Source organism: Protomyctophum parallelum, assembly GCF_964188405.1.
Source record: "Protomyctophum parallelum genome assembly, chromosome: 1".
NCBI lineage: Eukaryota > Metazoa > Chordata > Actinopteri > Myctophiformes > Myctophidae > Protomyctophum > Protomyctophum parallelum.
In genome coordinates, this window is record NC_139697.1 from 106,991,662 (window position 1) to 107,016,363 (window position 24,702).

General features: G+C 44.0%; 3 protein-coding genes across 3 annotated transcripts in view; 1 reads left to right on the forward strand and 2 right to left on the reverse strand.

The window, feature by feature from the left end:
* Positions 1 to 14,888, reverse strand: part of crk (v-crk avian sarcoma virus CT10 oncogene homolog) — a 41,272-nt gene extending 26,384 nt beyond the window's left edge. The window contains exons 1-2 of the mRNA XM_083784739.1: positions 13,951 to 14,888; positions 444 to 689 (exon numbers count right to left, since the gene is read on the reverse strand). Coding sequence (XP_083640865.1) covers positions 444 to 689; positions 13,951 to 14,170 — 466 coding nt within the window. The 5' untranslated portion in view covers positions 14,171 to 14,888. The remainder of the gene's footprint in view (positions 1 to 443; positions 690 to 13,950) is intronic.
* A 3,932-nt stretch (positions 14,889 to 18,820) lies between these two features.
* On the forward strand, positions 18,821 to 19,309 carry LOC310856415 (low molecular weight phosphotyrosine protein phosphatase-like; the record flags this gene model as incomplete). Its single annotated transcript, XM_083761832.1, has 1 exon — positions 18,821 to 19,309. The coding sequence occupies one exon, from the start codon at positions 18,821 to 18,823 to the stop codon at positions 19,307 to 19,309; it is 489 nt and encodes a 162-aa protein (XP_083617958.1).
* Positions 19,310 to 21,454: 2,145 nt separating this feature from the next.
* Positions 21,455 to 24,217, reverse strand: LOC310856421 (uncharacterized protein; the record flags this gene model as incomplete). Its single annotated transcript, XM_083761844.1, has 2 exons — positions 24,128 to 24,217; positions 21,455 to 22,467 (listed from the first exon to the last, which is right to left on the reverse strand). The coding sequence occupies exons 1-2, from the start codon at positions 24,150 to 24,152 to the stop codon at positions 21,455 to 21,457; spliced, it is 1,038 nt and encodes a 345-aa protein (XP_083617970.1). The 5' UTR covers positions 24,153 to 24,217.
* Between the last annotated feature and the right edge of the window lie 485 nt (positions 24,218 to 24,702).

The following is a 24,702-nucleotide window of genomic DNA, read 5'->3' on the forward strand; positions in this document are numbered from 1 at the left end:
GACCGGGCACCCATTTTGTTGTCGGCATCATGTTATGCTTTAGCTATTGAAAAATAGCAGACCTACAAGCTCATATCGCGCCACCGAGTGGCGCGATACGAGCTTGTAGGTCTGCTATTTTTGAAAAATCGAAGAGCGACTGACATTTCTAGAATCTGATCTCAGGTCAGAATGGGTTCATCAGACCAATGTGTGTCCCAGTGGAAACGTCGTATGAATCTGATCTCAGGTCAGAATGGGTTAATGTCCTCACTGTATTGCATTACTGCTTGTTTTTTTAATGTTTATGCCTTGCTTTTCTTTTTTTTTTCCTCCATTGCCCTGTAAAGCACTTTGAGCTGCATTTCAGGTGCTATACAAATAAAGTTTTATTATTATTATTATTAGTGGGTTTCGGCTCTAAAAATCAACCCCCCCCCCCCCCCCCAAACGAGCTCACTGACCCTTGCGGAACGGCAGGTCCTCCTCGTCGTTTCCGGGGAAGTCGAAGAGCGCGCGCACGAACTCCGCCTCGTCCCCGGGCTGCGGCGCCACGGCCGCCGCGCCCGACACGAAGCCGGCGTTCTTGGCCTTGGAGACGGGCTCGATGAGCGTGGTGGTGTCCAGGTAGTGGATCTTATAGAACTCCAGGAGGGACGGCAGCGCCTCAAACTCCTGGTCCCCGATACGGAACCTGGGAGGAGGCAGACCTGAGGAGGGAACACAGGGTTTATACAACGTTAATAATGTTAATCCATTCTGACCTGAGATCAGATTCATATGAGGTTTCCGCCGGACACACACTGGTCTGATTAACCCATTCTGACCTGAGATCAGATTCTAGAAATGTCAGTCGCTCTTCGATTTTTCAAAAATAGCAGACCTACAAGCTCATATCGCGCCACTCGGTGGCGCGATATGAGCTTGTAGATCTGCTATTTTTCAATAGCTAAAGCACAACATGATGCCAACACCAAAATGGGTGCCCGTTCAGAATGGGTTAATAATGTTAATCCATTCTGACCTGAGATCAGATTCTAAAAATGTCAGTCACTCTTCGATTTTTTTAAAAATAGCAGACCTACAAGCTCGTATCGCGCCACTCGGTGGCGCGATATGAGCTTGTAGATCTGCTATTTTTCAATAGCTAAAGCACAACATGATGCCGACACCAAAATGGGTGCCCGGTCAGAATGGGTTAATTATAATGTCGTTATTAGTTAATGATCTTATCGAACTCCTGGTCCCCGATACGGAACCTGGGAGGAGGCAGACCTGAGGAGGGAACACAGGGTTTATACAACGTTAATAATGTTAATCCATTCTGACCTGAGATCAGATTCTAAAAAAATGTCAGTCGTTCTTCGATTTTTCAAAAATAGCAGACCTACAAGCTCGTATCGCGCCACTCGGTGGCGCGATATGAGCTTGTAGATCTGCTATTTTTCAATAGCTAAAGCACAACATGATGCCAACACCAAAATGGGTGCCCGGTCAGAATGGGTTAATCCATTCTGACCTGAGATCAGATTCTAAAAATGTCAGTCACTCTTTGATTTTTTCAAAAATAGCAGACCTACAAGCTCGTATCGCGCCACTCGGTGGCGCGATATGAGCTTGTAGATCTGCTATTTTTAAATAGCTAAAGCATAACATGATGCTGACACCAAAATGGGTGCCCGGTCAGAATGGGTTAATTATAATGTCGTTATTAGTTAATGATCTTATGGAACTACTGGTCCCCAATACGGAACCTGGGAGGAGGCAGACCTGAGAGGGAACACAGAGTATAACATTAATTATTACAAATTAATATACAATTAATTATAATGTCGTTAAGTTAATGATCTTAAATAACTCCAGGGGGGGGGGGGGTAGCACCTCGAATTCCTGCACATTCCTGAAGGATTTTTTTTTTTTTTTTATAGTTTATGTAGTGTTCATTATAATGTTAATGAATTCATGAACGGCCTTCGAGAACTCCTGGATCTATAGAGCGTCGCAGTCCCTCCCCCTGTCAGAACAACGAGTGGCCCAGGAAATGAATCTCAATGCATCATTCTCCATATAGGCATTTCTTAAAGTATTTATTTAAAGACGGTTACGCCGCGGACAAAGCCAACTCGGATCGTGACAAATCGTGACAATGAAACACAATGTTTTGGGGCCGATCAAATAATTTATAAGAAGAAAAACAAAACAAATAGTGTTGTGTCTCCTGCCTTTATTTTCTTCTTTCTAATGATTTGAATCAGCCCAAAACATTGTGTTCGTTGTCATGATTTGTCACGATCCGAGCTGGCTTTGTCCGCGGCATAACCGTCTTTAAATAAATACTTTAAGAAAATCCTATGGGAAAATGCATTGGGATTCATTTCCTGGGCCACTCGTCGTTCTGAACTCGTCGTTCGCTTCCCGATGTAGCGAAATGTAGCGACATTTTTAGGGCGACCAGCTGAACACAACCATGAACATTTAACTGAGGCCGTTCACGTTCGTGGAAGATGATTCTAAACTTGTCTTCTATCGCTAGTTTTTGATCACTTCCAAAACACTCTACCGATGACAGAAAATAGCCGATCTACAAGCTCACAACACGTCGCGCTGCGACGTGTTGTGAGCTTGTAGATCTGCTATTTTCGGTTGTGCAATAGCATGCTTTCACAGAAGACACGCTAGAACGGCTACTTTGGAATCCACATGACTGACAAGTCTAATCGCAAACTTGACTCCGCCCCTGAAACGACCCGATGGCTGGCGTTTCATTGACAGACAGAGAAACGTCTCGTCTGCATTTTAACCTTTTGCTTTCGTGTATTCTATAAACTGTGAAGGAGGTGGAAGCACTGAAACGCTCCAAAGCCACCAGCAGCAGCATTATTTAAAACAAAACGCACACACAACCAAGTCTGCCATAAAGAACCACGGTGTGTGTGTGTGTGTGTGTGTGTGTGTGTGTGTGTGCGTGCAAGCCTGTGTGTGTGTGTGTGCGTGTGTGTGTGTGTGCGTGCATGCCTGTGTGTGTGTGTGTGTGCGTGCCATACATTCCACAGACACCATTCTGGGTAGTCACTACGCAGTCCAGCTGTGACAGCATGTTGTCCAATAGCAGCATTCACTCATTCATTCATACCATAATTCATTCATGCATACCATAATTCATTCATACATATCATGTTTCATTCATTCATACATAGCGTAATTCATTCATGCATACATACCATAATTCATTCATTCATACCATAATTCATTCATTAATACATACCGTAATTCATTCATTCATACATAGCGTAATTCATTCATGCATACATACCATAATTAATTAATTAATTCACACATACCATAATTCATACATACCATAATTCATTCATTCAGCCATTCAGTAAGTGCCGCTTCGATACCAGAGTAATTTAAATAAAAATCACACCCGTGTGAAGTGAGGGGCGCTCTTGTCGTCGTACATCATATCATATTATCATATTATACGTCTTCTTGAATTAATTTGTCAACTTATGTCATTATCTTTGAACCAGTAAAAAAAACTCATCTTTTCACCATGTAAGAAACTAAGAATAGATGACAACTGAATTCATGTGATTGGTTAGTTAGCCGTAAATGTTCCTTTCATTGTCAAAACAAGACATACGTATCCCTTACAGGCTGTTTTCCTCTGGTCTCAGGCTGTCTCTGGACTAGTTTACTGACTGTTTTCCTCACGACTCAGGCTGTCTCTAGACTAGTTTACTGACTGTTTTCCTCAGGCTGTCTCTAGACTAGTTTACTGGCTGTTTTCCTCAGGACTCAGGCTGTCTCTAGACTAGTTTACTGGCTGTTTTCCTCTGGTCTCAGGCTGTCTCTAGACTAGTTTACTGACTGTTTTCCTCTGGACTCAGGCTGTCTCTAGACTAGTTTACTGACTGTTTTCCTCTGGTCTCAGGCTGTCTCTAGACTAGTTTACTGACTGTTTTCCTCAGGCTGTCTCTAGACTAGTTTACTGGCTGTTTTCCTCTGGACTCAGGCTGTCTCTAGACTAGTTTACTGGCTGTTTTCCTCTGGTCTCAGGCTGTCTCTAGACTAGTTTACTGACTGTTTTCCTCTGGACTCAGGCTGTCTCTAGACTAGTTTACTGGCTGTTTTCCTCAGGACTCAGGCTGTCTCTAGACTAGTTTACTGTCTGTTTTCCTCTGGTCTCAGGCTGTCTCTAGACTAGTTTACTGGCTGTTTTCCTCTGGACTCAGGCTGTCTCTAGACTAGTTTACTGGCTGTTTTCCTCAGGACTCAGGCTGTCTCTAGACTAGTTTACTGGCTGTTTTCCTCAGGACTCAGGCTGTCTCTAGACTAGTTTACTGTCTGTTTTCCTCTGGTCTCAGGCTGTCTCTAGACTAGTTTACTGACTGTTTTCCTCTGGACTCAGGCTGTCTCTAGACTAGTTTACTGACTGTTTTCCTCTGGACTCAGGCTGTCTCTAGACTAGTTTACTGGCTGTTTTCCTCAGGTCTCAGGCTGTCTCTAGACTAGTTTACTGTCTGTTTTCCTCTGGTCTCAGGCTGTCTCTAGACTAGTTTACTGACTGTTTTCCTCTGGACTCAGGCTGTCTCTAGACTAGTTTACTGACTGTTTTCCTCAGGCTGTCTCTAGACTAGTTTACTGACTGTTTTCCTCTGGTCTCAGGCTGTCTCTAGACTAGTTTACTGACTGTTTTCCTCTGGTCTCAGGCTGTCTCTAGACTAGTTTACTGGCTGTTTTCCTCTGGTCTCAGGCTGTCTCTAGACTAGTTTACTGTCTGTTTTCCTCAGGCTGTCTCTGGACTAGTTTACTGACTGTTTTCCTCTGGTCTCAGGCTGTCTCTAGACTAGTTTACTGACTGTTTTCCTCTGGTCTCAGGCTGTCTCTAGACTAGTTTACTGGCTGTTTTCCTCAGGACTCAGGCTGTCTCTAGACTAGTTTACTGACTGTTTTCCTCAGGCTGTCTCTGGACTAGTTTACTGACTGTTTTCCTCTGGTCTCAGGCTGTCTCTAGACTAGTTTACTGACTGTTTTCCTCTGGTCTCAGGCTGTCTCTAGACTAGTTTACTGGCTGTTTTCCTCAGGACTCAGGCTGTCTCTAGACTAGTTTACTGGCTGTTTTCCTCTGGTCTCAGGCTGTCTCTAGACTAGTTTACTGTCTGTTTTCCTCAGGCTGTCTCTAGACTAGTTTACTGGCTGTTTTCCTCAGGTCTCAGGCTGTCTCTAGACTAGTTTACTGACTGTTTTCCTCTGGTCTCAGGCTGTCTCTAGACTAGTTTACTGGCTGTTTTCCTCAGGACTCAGGCTGTCTCTAGACTAGTTTACTGACTGTTTTCCTCAGGCTGTCTCTGGACTAGTTTACTGACTGTTTTCCTCTGGTCTCAGGCTGTCTCTAGACTAGTTTACTGACTGTTTTCCTCTGGTCTCAGGCTGTCTCTAGACTAGTTTACTGGCTGTTTTCCTCAGGACTCAGGCTGTCTCTAGACTAGTTTACTGGCTGTTTTCCTCTGGTCTCAGGCTGTCTCTAGACTAGTTTACTGTCTGTTTTCCTCAGGCTGTCTCTAGACTAGTTTACTGGCTGTTTTCCTCTGGTCTCAGGCTGTCTCTAGACTAGTTTACTGTCTGTTTTCCTCAGGCTGTCTCTAGACTAGTTTACTGGCTGTTTTCCTCAGGACTCAGGCTGTCTCTAGACTAGTTTACTGACTGTTTTCCTCAGGCTGTCTCTGGACTAGTTTACTGACTGTTTTCCTCTGGTCTCAGGCTGTCTCTAGACTAGTTTACTGACTGTTTTCCTCTGGTCTCAGGCTGTCTCTAGACTAGTTTACTGGCTGTTTTCCTCAGGTCTCAGGCTGTCTCTAGACTAGTTTACTGGCTGTTTTCCTCTGGTCTCAGGCTGTCTCTGGACTAGTTTACTGGCTGTTTTCCTCAGGACTCAGGCTGTCTCTAGACTAGTTTACTGGCTGTTTTCCTCAGGCTGTCTCTAGACTAGTTTACTGACTGTTTTCCTCTGGTCTCAGGCTGTCTCTGGACTAGTTTACTGACTGTTTTCCTCAGGACTCAGGCTGTCTCTAGACTAGTTTACTGGCTGTTTTCCTCAGGCTGTCTCTAGACTAGTTTACTGACTGTTTTCCTCTGGTCTCAGGCTGTCTCTGGACTAGTTTACTGGCTGTTTTTCTCAGGACTCAGGCTGTCTCTAGACTAGTTTACTGGCTGTTTTCCTCTGGTCTCAGGCTGTCTCTAGACTAGTTTACTGGCTGTTTTCCTCAGGACTCAGGCTGTCTCTAGACTAGTTTACTGGCTGTTTTCCTCTGGTCTCAGGCTGTCTCTAGACTAGTTTACTGGCTGTTTTCCTCAGGACTCAGGCTGTCTCTGGACTAGTTTACTGACTGTTTTCCTCAGGACTCAGGCTGTCTCTAGACTAGTTTACTGGCTGTTTTCCTCAGGCTGTCTCTAGACTAGTTTACTGGCTGTTTTTCTCAGGACTCAGGCTGTCTCTAGACTAGTTTACTGACTGTTTTCCTCTGGTCTCAGGCTGTCTCTAGACTAGTTTACTGACTGTTTTCCTCTGGTCTCAGGCTGTCTCTAGACTAGTTTACTGTCTGTTTTCCTCAGGACTCAGGCTGTCTCTAGACTAGTTTACTGACTGTTTTCCTCTGGTCTCAGGCTGTCTCTAGACTAGTTTACTGGCTGTTTTCCTCTGGTCTCAGGCTGTCTCTAGACTAGTTTACTGGCTGTTTTCCTCAGGACTCAGGCTGTCTCTAGACTAGTTTACTGGCTGTTTTCCTCAGGACTCAGGCTGTCTCTAGACTAGTTTACTGGCTGTTTTCCTCAGGCTGTCTCTAGACTAGTTTACTGACTGTTTTCCTCAGGCTGTCTCTAGACTAGTTTACTGGCTGTTTTCCTCAGGACTCAGGCTGTCTCTAGACTAGTTTACTGGCTGTTTTCCTCTGGTCTCAGGCTGTCTCTAGACTAGTTTACTGTCTGTTTTCCTCTGGTCTCAGGCTGTCTCTAGACTAGTTTACTGGCTGTTTTCCTCAGGACTCAGGCTGTCTCTAGACTAGTTTACTGGCTGTTTTCCTCAGGTCTCAGGCTGTCTCTAGACTAGTTTACTGGCTGTTTTCCTCAGGCTGTCTCTAGACTAGTTTACTGGCTGTTTTTCTCAGGACTCAGGCTGTCTCTAGACTAGTTTACTGACTGTTTTCCTCTGGTCTCAGGCTGTCTCTAGACTAGTTTACTGTCTGTTTTCCTCAGGACTCAGGCTGTCTCTAGACTAGTTTACTGACTGTTTTCCTCTGGTCTCAGGCTGTCTCTAGACTAGTTTACTGACTGTTTTCCTCAGGCTGTCTCTAGACTAGTTTACTGGCTGTTTTCCTCAGGACTCAGGCTGTCTCTAGACTAGTTTACTGGCTGTTTTCCTCTGGACTCAGGCTGTCTCTAGACTAGTTTACTGGCTGTTTTCCTCAGGACTCAGGCTGTCTCTAGACTAGTTTACTGGCTGTTTTCCTCTGGTCTCAGGCTGTCTCTGGACTAGTTTACTGGCTGTTTTCCTCAGGACTCAGGCTGTCTCTGGACTAGTTTACTGACTGTTTTCCTCAGGACTCAGGCTGTCTCTAGACTAGTTTACTGGCTGTTTTCCTCAGGCTGTCTCTGGACTAGTTTACTGGCTGTTTTTCTCAGGACTCAGGCTGTCTCTAGACTAGTTTACTGGCTGTTTTCCTCAGGACTCAGGCTGTCTCTAGACTAGTTTACTGGCTGTTTTCCTCTGGTCTCAGGCTGTCTCTAGACTAGTTTACTGACTGTTTTCCTCTGGTCTCAGGCTGTCTCTGGACTAGTTTACTGGCTGTTTTTCTCAGGACTCAGGCTGTCTCTAGACTAGTTTACTGGCTGTTTTTCTCAGGACTCAGGCTGTCTCTATACTAGTTTACTGTCTGTTTTCCTCAGGACTCAGGCTGTCTCTAGACTAGTTTACTGGCTGTTTTCCTCAGGACTCAGGCTGTCTCTAGACTAGTTTACTGACTGTTTTCCTCTGGTCTCAGGCTGTCTCTAGACTAGTTTACTGACTGTTTTCCTCAGGACTCAGGCTGTCTCTAGACTAGTTTACTGGCTGTTTTCCTCTGGTCTCAGGCTGTCTCTAGACTAGTTTACTGACTGTTTTCCTCTGGTCTCAGGCTGTCTCTGGACTAGTTTACTGGCTGTTTTTCTCAGGACTCAGGCTGTCTCTAGACTAGTTTACTGGCTGTTTTTCTCAGGACTCAGGCTGTCTCTATACTAGTTTACTGTCTGTTTTCCTCAGGACTCAGGCTGTCTCTAGACTAGTTTACTGGCTGTTTTCCTCAGGACTCAGGCTGTCTCTAGACTAGTTTACTGACTGTTTTCCTCAGGCTGTCTCTGGACTAGTTTACTGACTGTTTTCCTCTGGTCTCAGGCTGTCTCTAGACTAGTTTACTGACTGTTTTCCTCTGGTCTCAGGCTGTCTCTAGACTAGTTTACTGGCTGTTTTCCTCAGGACTCAGGCTGTCTCTAGACTAGTTTACTGGCTGTTTTCCTCTGGTCTCAGGCTGTCTCTAGACTAGTTTACTGTCTGTTTTCCTCAGGCTGTCTCTAGACTAGTTTACTGGCTGTTTTCCTCAGGTCTCAGGCTGTCTCTAGACTAGTTTACTGGCTGTTTTCCTCTGGTCTCAGGCTGTCTCTGGACTAGTTTACTGGCTGTTTTCCTCAGGACTCAGGCTGTCTCTAGACTAGTTTACTGACTGTTTTCCTCTGGTCTCAGGCTGTCTCTAGACTAGTTTACTGGCTGTTTTCCTCAGGACTCAGGCTGTCTCTAGACTAGTTTACTGGCTGTTTTCCTCTGGTCTCAGGCTGTCTCTAGACTAGTTTACTGGCTGTTTTCCTCAGGCTGTCTCTAGACTAGTTTACTGTCTGTTTTCCTCAGGACTCAGGCTGTCTCTAGACTAGTTTACTGACTGTTTTCCTCAGGACTCAGGCTCTCTCTAGACTAGTTTACTGTCTGTTTTCCTCGGGACTCAGGCTGTCTCTAGACTAGTTTACTGGCTGTTTTCCTCAGGCTGTCTCTAGACTAGTTTACTGGCTGTTTTCCTCAGGCTGTCTCTAGACTAGTTTACTGTCTGTTTTCCTCAGGTCTCAGGCTGTCTCTAGACTAGTTTACTGGCTGTTTTCCTCTGGTCTCAGGCTGTCTCTGGACTAGTTTACTGACTGTTTCTCAGGCTGTCTCTGGACTAGTTTACTGACTGTTTTCCTCAGGCTGTCTCTAGACTAGTTTACTGACTGTTTTCCTCTGGTCTCAGGCTGTCTCTAGACTAGTTTACTGTCTGTTTTCCTCAGGACTCAGGCTGTCTCTAGACTAGTTTACTGGCTGTTTTCCTCAGGCTGTCTCTAGACTAGTTTACTGGCTGTTTTCCTCAGGCTGTCTCTAGACTAGTTTACTGTCTGTTTTCCTCAGGACTCAGGCTGTCTCTAGACTAGTTTACTGGCTGTTTTCCTCAGGCTGTCTCTAGACTAGTTTACTGGCTGTTTTCCTCAGGCTGTCTCTAGACTAGTTTACTGACTGTTTTCCTCTGGTCTCAGGCTGTCTCTAGACTAGTTTACTGGCTGTTTTCCTCTGGTCTCAGGCTGTCTCTAGACTAGTTTACTGACTGTTTTCCTCAGGACTCAGGCTGTCTCTAGACTAGTTTACTGACTGTTTTCCTCAGGACTCAGGCTGTCTCTAGACTAGTTTACTGACTGTTTTCCTCTGGTCTCAGGCTGTCTCTAGACTAGTTTACTGTCTGTTTTCCTCAGGCTGTCTCTAGACTAGTTTACTGGCTGTTTTCCTCTGGTCTCAGGCTGTCTCTAGACTAGTTTACTGACTGTTTTCCTCAGGACTCAGGCTGTCTCTAGACTAGTTTACTGACTGTTTTCCTCAGGACTCAGGCTGTCTCTAGACTAGTTTACTGACTGTTTTCCTCTGGTCTCAGGCTGTCTCTAGACTAGTTTACTGTCTGTTTTCCTCAGGCTGTCTCTAGACTAGTTTACTGACTGTTTTCCTCAGGACTCAGGCTGTCTCTAGACTAGTTTACTGGCTGTTTTCCTCAGGCTGTCTCTAGACTAGTTTACTGGCTGTTTTCCTCTGGTCTCAGGCTGTCTCTAGACTAGTTTACTGACTGTTTTCCTCAGGACTCAGGCTGTCTCTAGACTAGTTTACTGTCTGTTTTCCTCAGGACTCAGGCTGTCTCTAGACTAGTTTACTGGCTGTTTTCCTCAGGCTGTCTCTAGACTAGTTTACTGGCTGTTTTCCTCAGGCTGTCTCTAGACTAGTTTACTGTCTGTTTTCCTCAGGTCTCAGGCTGTCTCTAGACTAGTTTACTGGCTGTTTTCCTCTGGTCTCAGGCTGTCTCTGGACTAGTTTACTGACTGTTTTCCTCAGGCTGTCTCTGGACTAGTTTACTGACTGTTTTCCTCAGGCTGTCTCTAGACTAGTTTACTGACTGTTTTCCTCTGGTCTCAGGCTGTCTCTAGACTAGTTTACTGTCTGTTTTCCTCTGGTCTCAGGCTGTCTCTGGACTAGTTTACTGGCTGTTTTCCTCAGGCTGTCTCTAGACTAGTTTACTGGCTGTTTTCCGTCTCTAGACTAGTTTACTGACTGTTTTCCTCAGGACTCAGGCTGTCTCTAGACTAGTTTACTGGCTGTTTTCCTCTGGTCTCAGGCTGTCTCTAGACTAGTTTACTGGCTGTTTTCCTCTGGTCTCAGGCTGTCTCTAGACTAGTTTACTGGCTGTTTTCCGTCTCTAGACTAGTTTACTGACTGTTTTCCTCAGGACTCAGGCTGTCTCTAGACTAGTTTACTGGCTGTTTTCCTCTGGTCTCAGGCTGTCTCTAGACTAGTTTACTGGCTGTTTTCCTCAGGACTCAGGCTGTCTCTAGACTAGTTTACTGGCTGTTTTCCTCTGGTCTCAGGCTGTCTCTAGACTAGTTTACTGGCTGTTTTCCTCTGGTCTCAGGCTGTCTCTAGACTAGTTTACTGGCTGTTTTCCGTCTCTAGACTAGTTTACTGACTGTTTTCCTCAGGACTCAGGCTGTCTCTAGACTAGTTTACTGGCTGTTTTCCTCTGGTCTCAGGCTGTCTCTGGACTAGTTTACAGGCTGTTTTCCTCAGGACTCAGGCTGTCTCTAGACTAGTTTACTGACTGTTTTCCTCTGGTCTCAGGCTGTCTCTAGACTAGTTTACTGACTGTTTTCCTCTGGTCTCAGGCTGTCTCTAGACTAGTTTACTGGCTGTTTTCCTCTGGTCTCAGGCTGTCTCTAGACTAGTTTACTGACTGTTTTCCTCTGGTCTCAGGCTGTCTCTAGACTAGTTTACTGGCTGTTTTCCTCTGGTCTCAGGCTGTCTCTAGACTAGTTTACTGACTGTTTTCATCTGGTCTCAGGCTGTCTCTAGACTAGTTTACTGTCTGTTTTCCTCTGGTCTCAGGCTCTCTCTTCAAACATAACGACCTGTCTCAATATAAAGTGTCAGATAGTATAGATCCTAATCTGTCAGCACAAAGTGATATTTTCTTTGGCAGGTTAAATATTGCACTAAAAACTAAAATATGTTTTAGTGCAATAGTCATGTTTAATTTCCCTATATTTATGTACGTAATTTTAGTTTTACGCCAGATCTCATTGTACAAATGGAACCAAAAGGACCCTTATGGGTCTGTGACTCTGAGAGTGTGACACATGGAACCAAATGGACCCTTATGGGTCTGTGACTCTGAGAGTGTAACACATGGAACCAAATGGACCCTTACAGGTCTGTGACTTTGAGAGTGTGACACATGGAACCAAATGGACCCTTACAGGTCTGTGACTCTGAGAGTGTAACACATGGAACCAAATGGACCCAACATCTCTGATCCATGCATCCATCCATTCATTCATTCATACACTATTACAGTTATAAAATCAACCAAACATTAATATTCGTATGAAGTAGAGAGGGTTACTGTTCATAATAGAATGATTTAACCCATTCTGACCGGGCACCCATTTTGGTGTCAGCATCATGTTGTGCTTTAGCTATTGAAAAATAGCAGATCTACAAGCTCGTATCGCGCCACCGAGTGGCGCGATACGAGCTTGTAGGTCTGCTATTTTTTGAAAAATCGAAGAACGACTGACATTTTTTAGAATCTGATCTCAGGTCAGAATGGGTTCATCAGACCAGTGTGTGTCCAGTGGAAAACCTCGTATGAATCTGATCTCAGGTCAGAATGGGTTAAACCAGCGGTCCTTGAGGGGGTTCCAGGTGGTCCCATGCAGCTAAATGACGGACAGTTGGTAACCAAATGGACCCTTACACAGCAGAGTCTTTACCTCTTGGGAGTGTGAAATGAATGTGTTATAATACAGTGTTTTAACCCATTCTGACCTGAGATCAGATTCATACGAGGTTTCCGCCGGACACACACTGGTCTGATGAACCCATTCTGACCTGAGATCAGATTCTAAAAATGTCAGTCGCTCTTTGATTTTTCAAAAATAGCAGACCTACAAGCTCGTATCGCGCCACTCGGTGGTGCGATATGAGCTTGTAGATCTGCTATTTTTCAATAGCTAAAGCATAACATGATGCCGACACCAAAATGGGTGCCCGGTCAGAATGGGTTAACAAGTATAAAGAGTACATTCTACCTCCTCTATGGTTAGGTGAGAATAGATATACCGTTCCATTTCCACACTCTCAGAGATAAATTAACAGCGGTTTTACAACATAAATTGGGGATAGAAATGCCATTAAATGGAGGGTCCGTAGACTAATGCATGTCAAACCGAGGGTCTTCTCTCATGCATGGGGGGTCCCTGGTACATCTTTTCAAAATGGGGGGTCCGCGGGCTAATTGGTGTCAGTTTGGGGGATCTTGACATGAACAGTCAGTTCAAGTGGTATAACCCATTTTTGGTGTTTTAAACATTGTTATAATTTAGCTATTGAAAAACAGCAGATCTACAAGCTCATAGAGACATACGAGCTTGTAGGTCTGATATTTTTTGAAGAATCGTGAAAAGTGACATGAAAGTGACTGACAGAAACATAGGTTTTTCAAGAAAAGGATTTAGAAGACATTTGTAGAATCGTTCCCAGGTCAAAATGATATAAACAGCAGTATGACTATGTTATTTAGTCCTGTGGATAACGTAGACAGACACCTGGCTGTTCATTATAGAATGTTTTAGACCGTGATGATGGCAGATTCATCGCTATCGGTTCAATTAAATCAATCAGACAGATTGATTAATCGGTCCGATCACTCGGTCTGTCTTTACAGATAAACAAGCCCAAAGTAACAGCTTAAGTTAAATCTGACTCGCCTAAACCTGCAGTGCAGACACCCTGTTACATGTTTTGTTTCAGAATGGACACAATTATTATAATGTTTCAATACAGAATGAGATCATATCGACATCGGTGACATCGGTTGTTATCGGCCATAACAGCAATTAGTAATATCGGCCAAAATGTCCCATCGGCTCATCCCTAGTTTTAGACAGTAGAAACACTAGTATTACCTCCTTGGTTATATATACTGTTGAGACACCTTGCTGTTCATTATATAATGTTTTAGAAAGTAGAAACACTAGTATTTAGTAGTTTTAGACAGTAGAAACAGTAGTATTTAGTAGTTTTAGACAGTAGAAACACTAGTATTAGTAGTAGTAAGACGTCCTGTGGTTAGATATAATGTTTTAGACAGTAGAAACACTATTATAATGTTTCAGACAGAAGAAACAGTAGTATTAGTAGTAGTAAGACGTCATGTGGTGTATATATACTGTTGAGACACCTTGCTGTTCATTATATAATGTTTCAGACAGTAGAAACAGTAGTATTAGCAGTAGTATTACCTCCCCCAGACGTCCTGTGGTTATATATACTGTTATATATTATATATACAGTAGAAACAGTAGAATTAGTGGTAGTATTACCTCCCCCAGACGTCCTGTGGTTGCTGATGCTGTTGATGATATAGTGGGACACCTTGCTGTTCTCGGACACGGACAGAACGTAGTCCCCGGGGCTGGTGATGGAGTCCCGCACCAGGAACACGCCGTGCCGCTGGCCCTGCAGCAGCGACACGGCCTCCTGGCGGCTCAGCCGGCCCCAGAACCAGCCGGCGCGGTCCTCGGCGTCGAAGTTCCCCGCCATGCCTGCTGCCTAAAGCCCGGGGGAGTCGAGACTACTCCAGCCCGAGGCTGCTGCTCCGCCGCTCGCGCTGCTAGGCCTCCTCCTCCCTCCTCCCGATAGCTGCTGCTGAACCCCGGGGAGCTGAAGCTACTCCAGCCCGGGGTCTTCGAGGCCTAACCTGGGCTCTCTCCTCTCCCCGTGTCCCGCTACTCTAAACCCGGGGAGCTGAAGCTACTCCAGCCCGGGGCTTTAAAGGCCTACCTCGGCTCTCTCCTCTCCCCGTGTCCCGCTACTCTAAAGCCGGGGAGCTGAAGCTACTCCAGTCCGGGGCTTCAAAGGCCTACCCTCGGCTCTCTCCTCTCCCCGTGTCCCGCTACTCTAAACCCGGGGAGCTGAAGCTACTCCAGTCCGGGGCTTTAGCGCTCGCGCTGCTTTAGGCCTTTCTCCTCTCCTGCTTAGCTACAGCTAGCTGCTAACTGGCTAGCCGGCGGTGGAGCTGAAACTCATGCAGCAACAAAACCAAAAAAAAGAAAAGAAAAAAAAAACACCACCAAACTAATTCAAGTGTAAAACTTTTCACTGCTGTTACGACCATAAAACACACGCCTCCTCCGCGGCATTGTTGACCTAAACACACACCGATAAAGTGACGAGGCTAAACGGAGCCGTCGGTGATGAACGGAATGTATAAAAAAAGGCGTTTAGTTGTAGTTGTGTGTAAAGAAGTGCAGATGTTCTTCCTCTGGAAGCAACGGGAGCTGAAATGGCGGAATTCTGGGAGAAGGGAGGGCTGGCCGGGGTTGCCATGTTCTCGCAGAAACAAGGAAAACGAGCCCCCAAAATCAGTGACGGTAGCAGTGATTTATTTTTATTTTTACTTTGACCACTTTTGATTGATTGATTGATTGAAATATTTATTAACAGTTTGTAGAATTACAGTACATTTCAAGCACAAACTCAATACAAAGACTGTTAACTGTGAGTGGACGACCCAATTAAGCATTTACACTTGTTTACAACAGGGTCCACATTGTTCAATTCATCAAAACATTTAGAGACGTACAAATAAACACTTCTATATAGTTAAGGAACAGAACAGGAATTCATCATAAAGGAAGCAAAAAGGGAAAAGAAACATATAACATAAATACCCATCTTCATGTAATGGGTCCTCCCCAGAGACATCTAATAGAAGAGTTACGACATTGAGGGGGCAGAAACCGAGCGCTTGTTCATGCGGCATGAACTGAGACGAGCTGGAGTCTGAAATACATTGTTTTCAACGAGGGCGGCGCAAATAAGTGCTATTTTAGGCATGTGTGCAACATGACAACTGTTTTAAAGTATTGTACCGTAACAACTAAAGTCTCTTTAATGTTTATGTTGTACACGCTGGGCTTGTTGCCTGGGTCCAATGCATGTCTGCCTACTTCCTTTCCAGGACTTGATTTTGTTGTAGTGAATCTTGTGGACCAGACCCATTGCAAGATGCTGTACTCTGCCGTCGACCCTAAGCCATCCCAGCCTGTCAAAGTGGGCAGGGGTGAGGTGGGTTCGGGGGGTGAGGCCAAGTAGGAGCCTGACCAGTTTGTTTTGGGAGGTCTGGAGCCTAGTTTTAAGGGCCTTTGAGGTGCTGTGGTACCAAGAGGTGCATGCATAGTCAAAGAAACCTTGTACGAGGGCTCCTGTTAAGGTCCTTTTGTTGACCAGTGAGGAGATACCGTAGGCTATAGGAATCTTGTTCTTTGGTTGACTTTTTTGATTACGTTGGTGGCCATTTTATCACCGGAAAGATTTGCCTCCAGGATGGAACCTAGGTAGGTAATTTGTGTGTGATAGGATATTGTCACCCACTCTAATCAAGAAGTCATCAGCCTTGCTGAGATTACTATTTGAATTATAGAGAATGGATTCTGTTTTTACTACACTTTAGAAACAAGCCCAAATAAACAACTACATGTTAGAAACAAGCCCAAATAAACAGCTACACTTTAGAAACAAGATCAAGTTCTCATTTCAGAAAGAAGACCAAACAACTACACTTTAGAAACAAGACCAAATTAATAAACAACTACACTTTAGAAACAAGACCAAATAAACAACTACACATTAGAAACAAGCCCCAAAAAAACTACACTTTAGAAACAAGCCCAAATAAACAACTACACTTTAGCAACAAGACCAAATAAACAACTACACTTTATAAACAAGACCAAATAAACAACTACACTTTAGAAACAAGCCCAAATAAACAACTACACTTTAGAAACAAACGTTTGATCAAAAAATAAGCCCAAATTCGCTTATAAGCTGACATGGCAACGTTGGGGTTGACCTCATCCACCGGATGTGATTGATAAAAAGGGGGAAAAAATACATATTTTTGTATTTTAGATAAATGTTGTGCAATTAATGTTTTTTGTCCGATGAATGATATTTGTTTTGTAGGCTATTTCATATTTGTTTGCTGCTGTGCAGAAAAACTGATTTTTTAATTTATTTTTTAAAGACAGTATAATAATAATAATAATAATTAAGTCTACCTAATCTCTACTTAATGATTATGTAGTGAAATATAACTTTTATGGATCGTGGATCTCTAGGTGACACGGGGTGTGATTTCGGGTGTAGAATTGATTATTTTTCCGTGTTTAATGTATGTGTTGTGAATCTGATAATTGGCATTGAGTTAGGGTTAGGTTAGGGTTAGGTTGAGTTGTCATGAATCATGTTTGGTTGTAAATGGGATCTGCATTTATAAGCTTTTAGCTTCAGCCTTTTCCCTTTGATCACCTTGTGTGACAGTTTCTTTGTATTGTTGCATAATTGGTACTTGAAGTTGAAACTGGAAGATAATCAATAAACTAAACTAAACACCATGTACACTGAAGAGACGCTCCATATATGGCCAGTGCACTCGGATGGTGTACAATTAAAAAGGACTGGCTGCCGATTAATTTTGTAGATTAATTATCTTTATAAGGTTTAGGATTTTATTTGTTCTGCAATACTCACTGTTATGCCTGCTTCACTGTCATTGTAACGCAGCTTTTGCTTGTATTGATTATTGGTTTGATGTTTATAGCACTGTTTTTTGTAGGCTACTTGGACTTTACGTCTTTTGCGTCGTGTTGCTGTTTGATGTGTTTAGCTTCCTGGTAGGCCCGTTTGTTTGTTTTGTAAAGCACTTTGCGCTGCATGAGCGTGTCATGAAGGATGCTCTGTACATACACTTTATTATTAGTATTATTATTATTAGTATTGTTATTATTAGTAGTAGTATTATTGATATATGAATTGATTGATTGATTGATTCATTCGTCAATATAGACTAGTATCCTATCAGACGTTTTTCTAGTTTAAATGCCCTTCTGTGAAACAACACTAGATGTCACCATTGGACAGCATTGTCATGTCCGCTGCAGTCAGACAGCTATATCTTGCTTCAGCCCTTATCCTTATTCATTTCATTGTGTAGGCTATTTTGAAACCGTTTAATAGCTCTCACCATGAAAGTTCCCTACGATGACAATGATTTATTGCATTACACATTTTATTAAATTGTACATTTAAATATGCAAATTAGGCATTATGTAGGAAAATACGCCAAAAAAATGAAAATATGAAACAAGCTAGCTACTACTGTGGAAGGGTCTTTGAGTGTGAAAAGCGCTATATAAGTCCCAGATATTAACCCCCTCAAGGACCGCTGGTCCTTGAGGGGGTAACGTAAGTAGCATTATGGCTTGATCGATCGAAAGCGCTATAAAAGCGCAATTGCCATTAATCTACGGCAATGGCGTTGAGCATATAGGGATTAAATAATAGGCTTTAATTGACCTAGATCTACGTCAATGGTGGTGACCAAATTAATAGAAAAAACACAGATAAAAAGTACGGCATGACATCACAGGTTAAAGCTCCCCGGCTACTGTACCATGACGTCATTACCCTGCCAATTATGCTATGATGACATCATTCTCCCGCCAGTACCGATCCGATGACGTCATTCTGTCATCTCTATAAGACATCAGGGACCACAACGTGTGCACTGGATCCGATGACGTCATTCTGTCATCTCTATAAGACATCAGGGACCACAACGTGTGCACTGGATCCGATGACGTCATTCTGTCATCTCTATAAGACATCAGGGACCACAACGTGTGCACTGGATCCGATGACGTCATTCTGTCATCTCTATAAGACATCAGGGACCACAACGTGTGCACTGGAAACTGGAAGAAAGTTTGAATCAGACCTTTTAGCCTGAAGAGACTCACGTTTTGGTGGGACGGGACGTTATTAGAAGACATTTGACTTTGGAAGAATACTGGAAGAATCTTGAACATTCTGGAAGAAAGTTCGACGCTGGAAGAACGTTGTATTTGGATATTTCAGAAGGAGAAATTGCAATTTTGGTTGAGATTGGACGTTATTAGAACACATTTGACTTTGGAAGAATACTGGAAGAAACTTAGGCTTTTGGAGAAAAAAACCTTTTGGAATAAAGTTGTATTTGGACCTTTTTAGAAGGAAAATTGGTGGCTTTGGACATTATTTAGAGGACATTGGAAGAATCTTGGGACTTTGTGAAGGAACTTTGGGGGACTTGCTTTGGCCTGTTCGACCGGAGCACTAAACAAGAAGCCACCGCGAGCGGAGCGTTAAATGGAAGCCAGCGACAGCACCGCCAACAAGTCGGTGCTGTTCGTGTGCCTGGGCAACATCTGCCGCTCGCCCATCGCCGAGGCCGTCTTCCGGAAGATGGCGACGGAGGCGGGTGTGGCCGACGACTGGCGCATCGACAGCGCCGCCACCTCGGCCACGCGGAAAGGCAACAAGCCCGACCCGCGCGCGCTGGCCTGCCTCGGCGCCCATGAGGTGCCCGTGAAGCACGTGGCGCGCCAGGTGAGCAAGGAGGACCTGGTGCGCTTCGACCACGTGCTGTGCATGGACAAGAGCAACCTGAGCTACGTGAAGAGGAAGGCCAAGGACGTGAAGGAGTGCCGCGCCAAGGTGGAGCTGCTGGGCTCCTACGACCCCGTGAAGCCCGGGACCATCATCCAGGACCCGTACGGCGGGAACCACGAGGACTTCCAGACCGTCTACAAGCAGTGCGTGAGGAGCTGCCGCACCTTTCTGGAGAGGAACATGTGAGCTTAGATGGATACGTGTTCTCCGACGGGGGGACTGGCTTCTCCCTTAGAGACAGGGTGAGAAGTTCATCTTCCTTAGAGACAGGGTGAGAAGTCCTGACTACGGATAAGCGGTTGAAGATGGATGGATATCTGACCTTTCTTTCTTTCTTTTTCTTTATTTCTTTCTTTCTTTCTTTTTCTTTATTTCTTTCTTTCTTTCTTTTTCTTTCTTTCTTTCTTTCTTTTTTTGTTTTTCTTTTTTTCTTTCCTGTATGATCATATATGACAAATGGGAGGAGGAGGCACACTGGAGGATTTCAACTGTTTTTAGTATTATTTTTGGACACTTGCTTTGCATGTTTTCTCATAATTAATTGAATGTAAAATGTATTGCATTGTGTGACTAGCTGTGGACACAACCGAGTTACACCCATGCAGTGCCTGCTGACGGACAGCAGATGGCGCCTGGACACCGGTTTTGAGTCTGTCCTTTACATCAAGTCACAGAGAGATTATAATATATTTTAATCACTAAATAATGATGGTGGTTTAATTAAGAAGTATAAGTACGTACATTTGTAAAATAGTAAAAGTACCAATACCACAGCGCGTAAATACTTGCAAGTTGTTGCAAGTTTAAACGTAGTGTAAGTGATATGTTTTGGTGTACTGACCATGGTATTACTGTGTTAAAACTCCATGTGGGCTGGGCGCCTTTGGTGCATGACACAAAGATAAATAATCTATCTATCTATCTATCTATCTATCTATCTATCTATCATTAATGTAGTAATGTTCAGCAACTACAGACTAAAGACAATACATATTTATATATAATTAATGTAGTAATGTTCAGCAACTACAGACTAAAGACAGTACATATTTATCCGTAGTCGGGTCACGGGGGCAACAGCTCCACCAGAGAGCTCCAGACTTCCCTCTCCAGAGCAACATTAGTCACTTCCTCCTGGGGGATCCCGAGACGTTACAATTTGAGCCAGAATCATGCAGCACTCAAAACCACGACAAATGTGTTCTTATTGTTTCTACCAGTAACATAGCTGCAGCTAGGCATAAAGGATGAAAAAAAGAACACCTGTGTGAAGTGAGGGGTGCTAATATATTAAAGTCTAACTCATCAGGTGATGTAATGGTGATGTAACACAAACATTAATGACGTAATGAGGGACAATATGACGTACTTGCCAATGGCGTTTTTAAAACAAACATTGAACTAAAAACAAACATGAACAACTGAATGAAGCGTTGGACTGAACTGGACAGAAAATTCACTTTTGGATGCACAACAGCACTTTAAAAAAAAACAGTGCTGGTAACGTTTTGTTTTTAAGGATTGCACCATGCCACTTTATTTATTTATAGTTGTGCGTGGTGTTGGTAACTTTTAACTTGTCCATATGAATTGCACGTCATCATACATACTGGGGCTCTTTTTAAATGTTTGTCCATGTTTGGTTTTAGTTTTTAGCTTGTGTTTTTAAATAGGCTCTATGTTTTATGTTGCACTGCCAATAACTGAGGGGAAACGATATTTCATGTTCTTTTGTATGCAAGTACATAGGAAAATGACAAATAAAATGATTCTGATTCTGATTCTGAACATTAAACCTGTATATAGGAGGCGCCCCTCAAAAGTATTTGGAAATCTTTCAGGGTGAATGTATACAAACGTATTAACAGAAAAACAAACATTATTTTTATTGTCAAAGTTTGCTATCTATGTGTTGTCATTGTCATGAATGAATACATTATTACATGTAATTTGCAGTGGACACAGAGATATCACGTACCAATTACACCAATCACACCTGTGTGACGTGAGGGGCACTCTTATCATCGTACGTCATCATGACGTAATGTTAGGACAAAATAGCGATTTGCCTGTCCACATATGACGTAAATTCTTCTTTGTGTTAGGACAAGAATATACTGGCGCCCCTTCAAAAACTTTAAAAAACTGAATGTAATTTCCTATGCTGCTAGTTTTTGTACTGTATTGTCCTTCTTGTTTGTGTATCTATGGTTGTCTGTATATGTTGAGTATGAACCAAGACCAATTCCTATCAACTTGTTGATCTCACTCCAAATTATTGAATCTTGATTGTCTTCATAAGCAAAACATTAACCAAAACAGACTGTCAAACTAAAGTTCCCCAGCGCCCGAATGAGTCCTCATGTGTGCTTTCAGGTTACCCATGTGGCCGAAGCCTTTGCCACACACTGCACAGCTAAAGGGTTTTTCCCTGGTATGGGTCCTCATGTGCGACGTCAGATGAGCCATTTGACTACAGCCTTTGCCACAGACTGTACAAACAAAGGGTTTTTCTCCCGTGTGAGTCCTCGCATGCTGTTTCAGGTCATCCATTCGACTACAGCCTTTACCACAGACCGTACACGTGAAAGGCCTTTCCCCCGTGTGCGTCCTCATGTGTGTTTTCAGATTGCCCATGTGGCGCCAGCTCTTGCCACAAACCGTACAGGTAAAGGGTTTCTCCCCGGTGTGAGTTCTCATGTGTTTGTTCAGGTCGCCCATGTGAACGCAGCCCTTGCCACAGACGCCGCACGTGAAGGGCTTTTCGCCCGTGTGCGTCCTGGCGTGTTGCTTCAGGTTACCCATCTGACCGTAGCTTTTGCCACAGACCGTACAGGTGTACGGCTTCTCCCCCGTATGAGTCATCGCGTGCCTCTTCAGATGCCCCCGTCGTTTAAACGTTTTGCCACACTCGGCACAGCCGAAGCTTTTGTCTTTCCCGTCCCTGTTCCGTGTGTTCAGCGCGTTTGAAGCCGACGGATCTTCCCCGGTCTCCTCGCGCGCATCGCTGTCTTCGGTGTCGGATTCGGAGCGGCGCGACGTCGAAGAGAGGAGCTGCTCGTCGCTCGTCGACTGCTGCGAGCCGACCCAGTACTTTATATACGCTGCTGTTCTGATGTGTTCGGTCGAGGTGCTGGCTAGAGGCTCCGTCTCCCTGTTTTCATCTTCTTCTTCTTCTTCACTCGTCCACGTTGACCCTTCAGCCTCCTCTGGTGTTTCTAGCAGCTCCTCCTGTTCCTCTTTAATCTGTGGAGGTTGTGGTTCGTCTTGGACCAGCCTGGAGCTCCTCTCCTGGTGTTGTTCAGGGGGGAAATCCTCTTCACACACAGGGAGACACGGGAAGTCTAGACAAAAGATACAACGAGAGAAAACCATTAAATATAGACCATACATGGGCAACTGGTGGCGCAAGGACCGGGGCCACATTCTTTATTCAGATGGATCCCCATTGGCTGCCATCGAAGTAGCAGCTACTCTTCCTGGGGTCCAGAAGTAGCAGCTACTCTTCCTGGGGTCCAGAAGTAACTTCCTGGGGTCCAGAAGTAACTTCCTGGGGTCCAGAAGTAACCTCCTGTGGTCCAGAAGTAGCAGCTACTCTTCCTGGGGTCCAGAAGTAACTTCCTGGGGTCCAGAAGTAGCAGCTACTCTTCCTGGGGTCCAGAAGTAACTTCCTGGGGTCCAGAAGTAGCAGCTACTCTTCCTGGGGTCCAGAAGTAACTTCCTGGGGTCCAGAAGTAACTTCCTGGGGTCCAGAAGTAGCAGCTACTCTTCCTGGGGTCCAGAAGTAGCAGCTACTCTTCCTGGGGTCCATGACAAACAATACATAGAACACAACACAATACAAAATAACACTGCACAATAAAAACAGGTGCAATCTTGAAAAAAATACATTCATAATACCAAATACAAATGCATTTAAGACATTAAAAATACAGAGAAATAAAAACACTAAACAAGACATCCCCTTAAATGATGTCAGTTAATTAAAATTAAAATTGGGTAATTTATCAGGAAAAATATTCTCTATGAGGCAATTCTCTGGACAATATCGGTAGAAGGCGCAGCGGAGTAACTAAAAAGTATTTTTTTCCCCGGTGGAAACAAAATCCCCTTTTGGCCAAAAAGTACCGTTTATACGTGTGGTGGGGGGCTCAGAGTGCGTCCACTAAGGAAAGTAGGCTTTCTAATGACACAACCCACCTTGGTTTTGGTGAGTAGCAAAAACATTATTTTTATTTACGCCAAAGAGGAGAGGCTGGTCTGCATTCATGCGAGCGGCGGAAGTTGAGAGTAACATAGCTCTAAATGCAACGTATTAGAGCTATGGACCAGAGCTATCTCTCCCCATGCTGTCGGCCTGGTGGAGACCATAATCACCGATCTACAAGCTCACAACGTGTTGCAGCACGCCGCGTTGTGAGCTTGTAGATCAGCCAACTCGTTGTTTGTGATTTTGTTATTTTTTGTTTTTTGTTTCAGGATTTTATTAAATGTGTTTATTATGTGTAACTTGTAAGTCTGATCATGTGTGACTGAATGTCAAATTAAATCAGGCTTAGCTTATAATATCATCTTAATAATTAGTGCTAACATCTCCATCTGTGAGACTGTTTTACCTCGTTAATTAATTAAAACATTTGGCCTCTTTTATTAATAATTTTACCTCCAATGTGTAAATCATTTTACGTCATTAATTGATTGACAATGTTATCCACAGTATGCAGAATGGCTACAGTTCAAAGAGCTCAATACAAAAACCAGACAAAGCACTATAACACTTGTTTACATCAGGGTCCTAATTCCTAGAAGTTTATTGTTGATCATGTTTACCTTCTTTCTGAGACATATTGTTGTTTATCTAGTTTATTAACCTTATGTTTACCTCTCTCTGTCTCTTTCTGTGACATATTGTTGTTTATCTAGTTTATTAACATTATGTTTACCTCTCTCTGTCTCTTTCTCAGACATATTGTTGTTTATCTAGTTCATTAACATTATGTTTACCTCTCTCTGTCTCTCTCTCAGACATATTGTTGTTCCTCCGCAGCTCTTTGTTTCCATGAATAAATACAACAACTGAAAACTAAACTACACGCGCTGGTGTTGTACTTCCGGGTTTCGCGTGACACACGCACGCGCAGTGAAGGATCCACGCCAGCAAGGGCCTGTCTGTCTGTGTCACTCTTGTCACTTTCCTCAGTGACGTGGTGACACATCTCGTCCACCAGGTGGCAGAAGGAAGCCATTAAGGCAGGGCTGGGAAACTTTGACGATGGAGAGGGCCACTATAGTTCCACACTCACTCCAGAGGGCCACTATAGTTCCACACTCACTCCAGAGGGCCACTATAGTTCCACACTCACTCCAGAGGACCGCTATAGTTCCACACTCACTCCAGAGGGCCGCTATAGTTCCACACTCACTCCAGAGGGCCACTATAGTTCCACACTAACTCCAGAGGACCGCTATAGTTCCACACTCACTCCAGAGGGCCGCTATAGTTCCACACTCACTCCAGAGGGCCACTATAGTTCCACACTCACTCCAGAGGGCCACTATAGTTCCACACTCACTCCAGA